Source organism: Mauremys mutica, chromosome 3 (assembly GCF_020497125.1).
Source record: "Mauremys mutica isolate MM-2020 ecotype Southern chromosome 3, ASM2049712v1, whole genome shotgun sequence".
Lineage (NCBI taxonomy): Eukaryota > Metazoa > Chordata > Testudines > Geoemydidae > Mauremys > Mauremys mutica.
Genome location: NC_059074.1, coordinates 112,189,045 through 112,201,252, shown reverse-complemented (window position 1 = coordinate 112,201,252; position 12,208 = coordinate 112,189,045). Strand labels below are relative to the sequence as shown.

Genomic DNA, 12,208 nt, shown 5'->3' with positions numbered 1-12,208 from the left:
CCCAAGCAGGGCGGCGCGCTCACCGCCCTTCCCCGGTCTCGCGGCCGGGGCAGAAGTGTCTGCGGCAGGTGCGCTGGTTCGCGGCTCCGGTGGAGCATCCGCAGTCATGCCTGCGGGAGCTCCGTCCGAGCCGCGGGACCAGCGCGCCCGCCGCAGTTATGCCTGCGGGAGCTCAAGCGGAGCCGTAGGAAGAGGGGACCCTCCGCAGTCATGCCTGCGGCAGGTCCGCTCGTCCTGGGGCTCTGGTGGACCTCCCGCAGGCATGATTGCGGAAGGTCCGCCGGAGTCAAATGCCGCCCTGCCCCGACAATGCCGCCCCACATGCCTGCTTGGCGCGCTGGGGTCTGGAGCCGGCCCTGCCTGCAATGCTTAGGTTTGGTCCGGCCACCCCTCACAGAAGGTGGCTGGGCAAAACTGGAGGAAGTGGCATTGCGAACTGCCTCGCTGGGTTGCCGCACCACTCAGTTTTGTTTGGAGTTTTTTTCCAGTGGTTGGGGCTCCCCCTAAAATGGGGCACTGTGCAAATGCACTGAAGGCACATTGGTTAATCCAGAGTGGTCATCCTTATTTTCTTTTTGTGTCCTAGTCACAAACTAGATGTTTTTCCATCTGTGGTGAAGCACAGATATCACTCAACTTGCTTGAGGTGATGCAGTAAGTCAATGACTTAGCTAGGAATAGATCAGAGACCTGACCCCTAGTCCTGTGCTGTAACCACCTAATCACACTACTTCTCACATATAGTATATAAATAAACACACAGTATACGGTTGTCACAAAGCTGAGAAACCAATGCAGTGGGTGGTTAAAAAAAATTGTGCTCTCTGGGCTGCTTATTTGGATCCCAAAACTGCTATTATAGAACTAGACTACATTTAACTCTACCAAGGAGCATTTCACAGTACCATACACGAGGAGCCTCCTGCTATTTCAGATCCAGCCCTTCCTACCTCATACTCACCGTTTGGTCAGAGTTGTTGTTGTTTCCAACGTGCAGGGAACGATTTGTCAAGTCAAATCCTCCAAAGCTACAGGTTCTCTGTGGAAAGGACAGGATTAGTACAGAAAATCACATTACAAACAATTAACTCACTCAAGCATCTTCCCCCATTTGGAGAACATCACTGAAAACACAAATGTGTTGAAAAGATGGAAATGGAAAAAAGGATGAGAAATTGAGAAAACTGTCCACTCTTTTTATGCAGTAAGCCTTTCAACTTTCTGGCAACCTCATTCCAGCCTCCTCTCCTATACTAGTCCAAAGTAGTATCCGTATAGTCAGAGGCCCCGCACCTCCTGGGAGTAGCTGAACACCCTCAACTTCCACTGAAATCAACGGATGTGCTAATCACCTTGCATAATTAGGCCCTGGGGGTAGAAGGGAACATAACCCCAGTTCAGCTGTCCACAAGGGATATGCCACCAAAGGTTTTATTCTTCAAAAGCAATGACTCCAGTTTAGGCATCTCTCACCACCTCCTTGGTGGTACAAAGCAGCTTTATCACCCGCTGGGAGAGAAAGCAGGTCATATTTATAATGGTACAATTAGTCCAGTGGAGTGACTCACTCACTGCTCCTCAGACCTGGCCAAAAACTCTGATACTGTTGATATCAATCTCCCTGCCTAAAAACATCAGCACTATGACACCGGTTCCCACCCAAGAGCACAAAGCCACTCAGCGACCAATCACACTAAGTAAAGCCACACTTCCACAGCAAGAAACAAAAAGTGTTCAGCTCTGGCTGACGGGCCCATTCTAAAGCTCTTGTATCAGTTGGAATAGGACTAGCTCCTTTGAACTCAGTGGGAATACAACTACTGCCTTTCAATACAAGAAGGTCAAACTGTTAAAACAGTTTCCCCCCCCCTCAAAAATTGGGGCACAGTACTGTAATGACCTTGCTCTGTTCCAATGGCTGTGTTTTTAGATGCTTTTCACTGACAATAACCACATGAGACATCCTAGGGAAACAAGGATGCAGCAATCAGTATTTATTTGTATCAATGGTGAGATTCGGTAGTTGATTTACAGACAGGTAGTTTTCTGTTTTAAATGATCTCTTTATAGAAGACATAAAGGGATGGGGAAATACCTGAAGAACACTGCTATGCATTTTTAGGGTTTGATCCAACACATAATGAAGTCAATTGAGAGATTTCTAGTGACATCAGTGGCATTAGATCAGGTTCTTAGTTCTTCAGATTTGCCTAAACAACATTCAGGAGTGGTTGAAAGGCCTGAAGATAGGTAACACCTATCAGCTGAGAGCTACTCAATGAAAAGCCTGGAGACTATGATTTGCGGGAACAAGACCCACAAATTACAGCCCCCAATGAACAATTAGATTAATTGGTCCTATTAGTACAAACCTTTGTTCTACCGCATTCATTTCTAATCAGGTGGGATGGGACAAAGCAGAACAACAAACATGGGGATGAAGAAAGTTGCATGACCTTGAACCTGTCAAAATTGGCTATGGTTAAAGCAGCAGGTGTCTCTTGAAAGCTATCAGCTTTCTCTCCCTGCACATTCAGTGGCACTTAAAGAAGCTGGCCACAAGAGCAGAGCTACAGACTCAGACATAAGCCCAGAGGGCCAAGCCTTTGCTCCTCTGCTCCCCTGGCACTCGGATTCAAGAACATGTGAGATCCAGCTTCATGGAACCTCCTTCAATGAACACTCCTACTCCAAGCAGCCCACAGCCTTCTGCTGAGTTGGGAGGAGGAAGAGGGAACTGCAAACAAGAGAGCAACATCTAGAACACAAGAAAAACAAAGAGAAGAGAAAAGAGACTAGCAGAAAAAAAAAGAGCGAAGGAAAAAAAAAGAGTGAGCAGAAAGAATATGGACAGGAAAAGAGATGACAGCAACTATACTGAGGCAAGGTGAGAGGTCAGCTAGAGACAAGTGTGTGAAAAAGGTTGAGAACAAATGACTTAGTCACACTAGTCAAGACGAACTCACAATCTAGCCGTGAGAACGGTTCTGAAGCACTGTTTATAAAAAGTGATACGCTAGCCACACCAGCAAACACCATCATTAAGATCTATGTTTCACACACAGCACTTTTTAACCCGGGGTGGGAAAACTACAGCCCAGGTCCGGATCTGGCCTGCAAGCCGTTTTAAGCCGGCCCATGAGCTCCTGCTGGGGAGCGGGGTCTGTGGCTTGCCCCACTCCAGCGCTCCAGCCAGGGCGCCAGGTAGGGGGCTGCACCACGCGGCTCGGCCCCACTCTGGCACTCCAGCTGGGGTGCCGGGTTCCCATGGCATGGCCCACTCCGGGGCACAGGGTTGGGGGGCGCTCCACGCATAGGAGCCGGAGAAGGGACATGCCACTGCTTCCGGGAGCTGCTTGAGGTAAACGTCGGTCAGAGCCTGCATCCTTGAGCCTCTCCCCACAGCCCAACCCTCTTCCCCAGTCCTGATCCCCCTCCCGCTCTCCAAACCCCTCGATCCGAGCCCAGAGCACCCTCCCACACCCCATACCACTCATCCCCAGCCCCACTGCAGAGCCCGCACCCCCAGCCAGAACCTGCACCCCTTCTCACACCTCTGCTCCAGCCCTGATCCCCCTCCCATCCTCCGAACCCCTTGGTCCCAGCCCAGAGCCCTCACCTACACCCCAAACTCCTCATCCCCAGCCCCACCCCAGAGCCCTCACCCCCCCCAACCAAACCCCAATTTTGTGAGCATTCATGGCCCGCCATACAATTTCTATTCCCCGATGTGGCCCTCAGACCAAAAACTTTGCCCACCCCTATTTTAACCACATAAATGGGACCTTCTGTGCCAGGAGCATTCTAACCTAACGCCAGGAGCACAGACAACCTAACGCTGAACAGAGGACAGTGGAACAGAACTTAAGGAATTGTTCTCAGCCAATGTCTTTTAAGTTTGTTACAACTACTACTCTGGCTATCTTCTCAGAGAAGAAAGTCCTTGTAAATCTGTAAACTTTATCTTGCCCTTTCATAGCACTTTGATCATTTCTGGTAATACTGATTACCAAACAAAAAGTCTGTGGATGAAGAGAGGGATATTCAATGGAATGGTCGTGCAAACAATCCCCCCCCCCCCCCCCCGCCAACAACATATTAGGATATTGGGAGGAATGAAAAACTGAAATTTTTGAATCACATCAAGCATGCCCAGGTCACTGAAATAAATATAAATGACAAAAACAAATGGCAAGACAAGACTGTGACCATTTCCACTGAATACAAAGGCATTACAATTTCCCTGAGGTTGCAGCAAGCGTTCCAATTTTAGGAAGAAGGATTGGAGGTACTTGAAGGTCATGAGAATCTTATCAAGTTTCTGCTGTTTTAAAAAGAAGTTTCTTTAAAACTAATTGATTAGAAAATCCACTCCAAAAATAAAAAAATAAAAAAAGAAAGAAGTGCTCTCCTTTTCTTCTCTAATTTTATCTATGTGAACAAGCTAATGAGTTCCATAATGAGACTTCCAAAGTGAGACTACTCACACGTTTTTAAATGATTAAACAGCTTCCCTTTGGAGATGGCATCTGTATTTACAAGAAGAGAACATCAAAGGGCATTTCTAATGCATAATTGTGGTACTTCTTTAGAAGATATGTGGATCTTGTCAGTCTGCATATGCCCCACAAGTATTCAACCTGCAGAGGGGTGTTTCAGGTATCTGGTACAATCAACTGAATTGTCATTACATAAAAGATTATTATTCAAGAACACTATTTCTGGAAGTAACATGACAGTACCAGTGATGGGTCAGCTAGTCTACACAGAAACACTAGTGGAATAGTCAGGAGAAACTGTTAATTGTACTGGGTCAAAATAAAGCATTACCACAGTGGCCGTCAACCAAATGCAAGTGTACCACATGCCTGCTGGGTGTGGTGCTCTGTTCCCCTTTGGTGGCACCTCGACCATCTAGAGATTAATGACACTGCTACAGTCTTAGCTAAGAGCCATGTCAGGTTAGGACAGAGTGGGACACTTGGGGCTGCTGGAGGGTCTTAGACTGGGGTTCAGAAGGGCTAGTAGGAGGATAGACTGGTGTGTGGGCTCAGGAGCTAGTAAGGTGACAGCATTGAGCTGGGGGCTGCAGGTCCACATGGGGATGGCGGGCTGTAGGGCCACATGGGGACAGGGGTAGATGTGCCCTCAAAAAACCTGATCCATGCTTCTCCCACCCACACCCAATAGCCCTCCAGGTTCACTCCCAGACTCCTTCCCTCTCCCTCAGCTCCTCCATTTTCCCTGACTCCCTCAAGCCTTTGCACTGCTTCTGAGGGCTGCAGGAAATAAGTTGCTGTATTGTAGTTTAAATCGGTGGTTCTCAACCTTTCCACACTATTGTACCTCTTTCAGGAGTCTGATTTGTCTTGTGTACCCCCAAGTTTCACCCCTTAAAAACTACTTGCTTACAAGAACAGACATAAAAAATACAAAAAAGTGTCTATTACTGAAATATTGCTCACTTTCTCATTTTTACCATATAATTATAAAATAAATCAACTGGAATAGAAATATTATACTTACATTTTCACGTATAGTATATAGAGCAGTAAAAAGTCATTTCTGATGAAATTTTAGTTTGTACTGACTTCGCTAGTGCTTTTTATGTAGCCTGTTGTAAAACTAGGCAAATATCTAGATGAGTCGATGTACCCCTGGAAGACCTCCGAGTACCGCCAGGGGTACATGTACCCCTGGTTGAGAACCATTGGTTTAAATAAATTATTACTCAAAGTTCTGTGTTAATAAGCCTGGTAAGGAATCTATTTATCAAAAAAATTACCCAAATCTTTTTTCGTCTGTATTGTTTCAAACATACTTGTTGACAGGTATTTTGAAATAAATTACCAAGATAATTGAAACTGGCGTGATTATATTGTGTTATTTTGACAAATAAAACATGCAGTATTTTAAAATATCATGCACAGAATTTTTAATTTTTTGGCACAGTATTCCTCCAGGAGTAATACAGTAAGCTTCAGAGGTCCCAGGTTCCATCCTGCCCACCAATGACATGGGTCTGTCGGTGTTACAAGTGGGAGCTCATCTGGGATATCAACTGGGAAGTCTCTGAAGCTCGGTATGCACTTCCTCAGCTAGGGGAAGTATGTAACCCATGCCTGCTTGGTGTGGTGCTCTGTCCCCCCTCTAGTGGCACCTAGGCCAGCTAGAGATTGATGAGTCTGCTACACCCTTAGCTAAGAGCTATATGCCTTTTAGCTCATGCAGTAGAGGCTCATCACTAAGCTTCAGAGGTCCCAGGTTTGATCCCACCCACCAATGACCAGGGCCTGTCGGCGTTACTCAAGTATGAACACCAACCAAGGGTCAAGCTACTACTGGTGACTGACAATTAGTTGGAGAGATGAGGGATGTGACTATGTAACTCTCACATCGAGAGCAAACCACATCCTAAAAAATTAAGTTTATGTGGAGGCCTCTTAAAGATATTCTAAAATTTGTGAGAAACAGTATTTTCTCTGTAATGTCTTGTTAAATGTCTTGTTAAATCTTATGGGTATAGAGACATTATCAATCATCCTTCCCTTCAACCTAAGTAGGGAAAAAATCTGCACTGTCAGGACAGCAGACTAGATGGCGTAACACTTGGGACTCTGGCGAGTCCTGATGTCAAGTTTCCAGGGGATTCAAAAGGGTGGTAGTGGGAACTGTGGCAAATATAGGCTTTTGTGACCAGGAAGAAGAGGGACTAGGTTGGAATCCTGAGTAGAGCTTAACCTACCAGATCTCCTGCTATACAGGAACATTGACTCCTCTGCTGGCTACCCTTCCCTCTATCCCAACTTCCCAGGTCTCACCTCCATCGCATGCTAGGGAGCAGGAGCAACAGCCAGGGGCAGTGGAGAAGTGACCCAAAGAGGTTCTATGCTGGAGAGAGAAGCTGGGGAGGAAAGCAGGCATGTAGAGAACAAAGCCCTCTACCTCTCTGAGTGCTGTGTATGTGGGGAGGAAGACTACAGAGCTGGAGTGCACTATGTTAGCAACTGAGAGGAAAACTGAGGGGGAAGAGCTAGGATGAGAGCAGGACGGATGACAGAAGGAAACAGAGATAAAGAAACAGATTTTACTCTATCTTCCATCCATCTGAAAGATTTCCTACAATATTTCCTTTTAAGGAATGCTGAACTGATTTCTGAAACAGCAGGATTTTTTTTTCCACATTGCTTCTCTTTTCACCAAAATCTCAATTTCTGAATTAGAACAGGTTAAAAGAAGCTTTTTGTGGTAAAATTTGCTCTTTCCCATTGAGTCACTCCATGCACATGGGAACCGCAAACTTGACAACGCTCTTCTCTTTATACGCTGAAAGGGATTATACCAATTTCTTCACTGGGGACTAGAATGGCCTCTGTCCCCACAGCTCAGTTTTGCATTTAACAACTTCTATTGGCAAATGAGAGCGGGGAAAACACTGTATTAAAGTTTGCGGGTTGGGATAGAAAGCAGAAACAATGCTGACTGCAACCTCACAGGAACTGGAAGGCCACCTTCATGATAGCTCTTTGACTCACAGACTTTTGGTGGATTCTCAAGAGAACCCTTTTAGTACAACGGTCCACTGTGGCGGCCCACTTCCGTTTGGCCTCCTCATCCTCATCCAGCAGGCATCTCCGCAGATCCTGCCTGTCAGCCTTGCTCAGGGTCCTGTCAGTGACGGGACGCACCAGCTGTGATAGGTTGAGGTGACTGTACAGGCTTCTCTCCACCACGTAGGTGATATTGAACTCACTGACAGAGGTGCGCCCTCGAAGCCTTCTGTTTGGGAAACCACAACCTCCTCCCCCTTTGGCTTTGTGCCGGAGCAGTTGTAGGTCACAAGTTGCAGGGGATGCTCCTTTCCTGGCAGGACGCTGGCAGAGAAAAGCTCTGGAACAGGAATAGTTAGTATCCATTTTCTTTAATCGGATCTGCTTCCTGACACTCTGAACCTCCTCCAGGGACACCAGGAGATGATGCTTGTGCCTGTTGCTGTCATAAAAGCAAATACTTTCAGTACTTACCCCATGGCTCAGGGAGCCAAGGCCCTTCTTCATCTCCCCCTCTGTCAAAGAGCGGCAAACCTTCTGGGTCTTCTCCTCTTCTGGGTAAGAAAAAAATGTCCCCAGCTTCTTGGGGGGCTTAATAAGGCCACGGCTATCAGTTTTGCTGAAGGTCTTAACCAGCTTCCTATTAGCACCCCAAGTATCTAGGCTGCTGGATGAAGGAGAAGTGGTGAGTGAGTCAGAGTCATCCTCAGGCTGCTTTTCAGAAGAGCCATCTAAGTAGAATTGCTTCTTGTGAACTCCAGAGTAAAGTGCCGATCTGTTATCCAGTACAGGAGAGCTGTCAAGTGAATGCTCGGCCACACCTACAGGGGACAAAAGCAGCAAAACATACGTCATCTTTCACACTTATTGTCTAATTTACTTATACACTAATGAGTCTTCCCCTGGAGGTTGTGCTTTGGCCAATCATTTCATTAAATTAAGACAACAACGACAACAACAAAATACAGATACTTTTTAAAATGGAGAAAATATTCCTGACTACTGTGATTCACAGTAGCCCATAACATTTTTGTTGGTGGACAAACTTGCAGCAAATGTTCCCACTTCCATAAGCAAAGCAAGAATTCTGGGATAACTTAAATAAGAAGCAGCCTTAAAGAATATTTTAAAAGGACATTATCAAGACCTTTTCAGCATTTTAAACATCATTCTTTACTTCCAAGTGGTGTCAGTAATGAACCTTTAAAAAATTGAAATCAAGATGCTTCTTCCCAGAAGATTTTTTTTGTCAATGAGTGCACACACTTTTATTCTATTAATTAGAAATAATAATAGTAATAAAACTACTCTCCACTTATACAGTGTTTTTCCATTCACAAACCTCACAGAGCTATAATGAAGGAGCAGAAAGGATTTTCTTTCATTTACAGATGAGATAGATGAAGAACAGAGAAGTTAAGTGGCTTGCCCAAGCAAGTCAGTGGCAGAGGTGAGACCAGAACCCAGGTGTCCTAATACATCACTTATATGCAGACTAGGCTCCTCCTGTTGGCTTTTTTTATTGTCACTCTGGGTGCTGAGATGTTGGCAATGGGACAAATTTCTGCTGTTCTTAATTGAGCAACATTCCCACTGAATTCTAAAAGAAGTTTGCTCAGTTGAGGAATGAAGATTTTGATGCATTGATATTTACATATTTATTTAAAGAAAACAAGGGCCCTGAAACACTGAGTGTGGAGGGAACCTTATCAGAAGTTACATGTATTCTGCAAACACAGTAAAATCACAGGAGTCTTCCCCACTTCTTTCTTGCAAAGCACACTGCAGGAAAGTGTTAAAAGAAATGTGTACACCCACAGGGGCTTCCATACCATTCTGTTGGGTCCCAGAACTCAGCTACCAGCAACGCAATGAGATCATTATGGGCAAGAAATGCATTCAAGATACTCAAGAGCAAATACTACACCAAACATCCCCACTTGGTTTCAGATTTCCAATAGCCAGTACTGCTACAAGCCAACAGTATTTCTCTCTAAGGTATGGAGCTGAGCCCAGGGATCATACTGAAAGGCTAGAGCTTCCTGGGGGTGGCCCCGAGTTCTATTTACATGATGTTTACTTAACGCATTTGTGAGAGAAAGGGAGTAGGTCAAATTGTGGGTCAGCATCCCTTTAAAAAATATGCTTTCAGCAGCTCTCCATATTTTAGGTGGAAAAAAATGATTTTTCAAACTGAAATATTTTAAAATAATGACTAGAACAAAGATACAGGAACGGGACCTGGGCTGCTTTTGGGATTAGTGGAGGCAAATAATACACTTAAAACATAATTCCTTTTTACATGTAAGGGTTTAGAAAGCATTTGCTTCAGATTTTTCTACTGAGCATCTTTTAAGCCAGATGCTGAGTTAGGGACAAATGCCAAAAAATAGCACACATACGTGACATTTCTGCCCAATATATTAGTTAGTGCATGTATATAGGTGATTCACACAGCTGTATGTGTTCCTAAGTGCTCACAGAACTGTCTTATACAGATTGAATTAATTTTTAGTGAGTTGTGAAACTTTCCTTTTAAAAGTAAACCAGAGTTTTATCCATCCCCACTATAACTCAAGTGGCTTCCATAGTGTTACAGCAGGGATGAATTTGGACCACTGATTTCAATTATGGGGTTGGTAAACTATCCTAATAATAGTGAATACATTCCAACATGCACACAACATTGCAGGTCTAGCCTCAGCCTACACGAGGCTGTAAATTCAGAGTTGAGGCTTCCTGTTTCATCTTCTGTACATTCTGTTGTACATCTGCTGCACATATATTAGTTGAAACCTCAGCCTCTCTTCTGTGAAGGTACAGCCAGATAAATTAAGGAATGGTTGTGTGCCAGATTTGACACCCTTTAACTCTGCATTTTCTGGATCTGATTAAGAGTCTTAACATCACTTGCACTGAACTGTTCAGTGGTTCGATTACTTTTTTCCTTTTCCCAGTCTAACAGAATAATAGTTCTCATGGGAGTGAATAAGTGTTGACAAATTACGCTGGCTTATTGAGTAAACATGTATTTAAACAACTTGCAAAATATGCATTGTGTGTCACAGGCCACAATAGATATTGTACAGAGTCAGTCCATAGTATAGAGCAGTGGTGGCCAAACTTACGGACAGAAGCCCCTACCCCACCACCCCTGCTGTAAGGCAGAGGACCCGAGCTCCCTCCCACTTCAGTCTGGTAGGTGGAGAATGGGGAGAGGGAGTTGTGGGGAGCTCTGCGAGCCACACTTTAACTATAAAAGAGCTGCATATAGCTCACGAGCCATAGTTTGGCCATGCCTGGTATAGAGCCTTAATTACACTAATATATATGATTTTTTACAATGCTATGGAGAAAAAGGTAGCAGAGCATTAGCAAGCATCAGTGACTCAGCCACTAAAAACAAATTAAGATAAAATACCAATAGATTCAGTCAGCATCAAATTCCATTGCCCAGTCAAATCTACATTTAACAGGATGAAAGAGTCTGTGCGAAAAGCACGGGAAGCTGCATCTGGAAATGCAGTGAACGCCGCTTTTTTTCTTCAGAAACAGGTAGGGAAATTTGGCCAAATTACCTGTGGGGAGCTCCCTGACGTGGGCATAGGGAATTTCTATGGGGAATTTTATTTAAGAACTTAAGATTGGCCATACTGGGTCAGACCAGTGGTCCAACTAGCCCAGTATCCTGTCTTCTGACAGAAGCCAGTGCCAAATGCTTCAGAGGGAATGAACAGAACAGGTTAATTTTTGACTGATCCATCCTGTCCATCCAGTCACACAGCTTCTGGCAGTTGGAGGTTTAGCGGTTGCGTTCTTGACCTTCTTGTTTAACGAACACTGATGGACCTACCTTCCATGAAGATATCAAATTCTTTTTTGGGCCCAGTTATGCTTTTGGCCTTTCCAAAATCCCATGGCAATGAGTTCCAAAGGTTGATTTTGCATTGTGTGAAGAAGTACTTCCTTTTGTTTGTTTTAAGCCCTCTGTCTATTCATTTTGTTAGGTGACCCCTAGCTCTTGTGTTACGTGAAGGAGTAAGTAACACTTCCTTATTCACTTTCTCCACATCGGTTACGATTTTATAGACTTCTATCATATCTTCCCCTTAGTCATCTCTCTTCTAAAATCTGAACAATCCTGGTCTTCTTAAATCTCTTTGTATGAAAACTGTTCCATACTTCTAATCCTTTTTGTTGCCTCTCTCTGCACCTTTTCCAGTTCAAATATTTCTTTTCTGAGATGGGGCAAACACAACTACATGCAGTATTCAAAGTGTGGGTGTGCCATGGATTTATATAGTGGCATGATATTTTCTGTTTCATTATCTATCCCTTTCCTAAAGGTTCCTATTGTTCTATTAGCTTTTTTGATTGCTTCTGCACATTGATCGGATGGTTTCAGAGAACTATCCACAATGACACCCAGATCTCTTTCTTGAGTGGTAACAGCTAATTTACACCCCATCATTTTGGTATGTACAGCTGAGATTATTTTTTCCAGTGTGCATTACTTTACACTTATCAACACTGAATTTCATCTGCCATTTTGTCACCCAGTTTATGAGACTCCTTTGAAACTCTTCACAGTCAGCTTTGCATTTATTAGTAATTTTGTATAGTCTGTAAATTTAGCCACCTCACTGTTCACCCCCTTT

At 44.4% G+C, this 12,208-nt stretch overlaps 1 protein-coding gene across 2 annotated transcripts in view; it reads right to left on the bottom strand.

Annotated features, from left to right (window-relative positions):
- Positions 1-12,208, bottom strand: part of LOC123366340 (SAM and SH3 domain-containing protein 1-like) — a 77,806-nt gene that overhangs the window by 29,271 nt on the left and 36,327 nt on the right. For both annotated transcript variants that reach the window (XM_045009692.1, XM_045009691.1), the window contains 2 exons: positions 8,025-8,371; positions 962-1,039 (listed from right to left, as the gene is read on the bottom strand). In XM_045009692.1, coding sequence (XP_044865627.1) covers positions 962-1,039; positions 8,025-8,371 — 425 coding nt within the window. The remainder of the gene's footprint in view (positions 1-961; positions 1,040-8,024; positions 8,372-12,208) is intronic.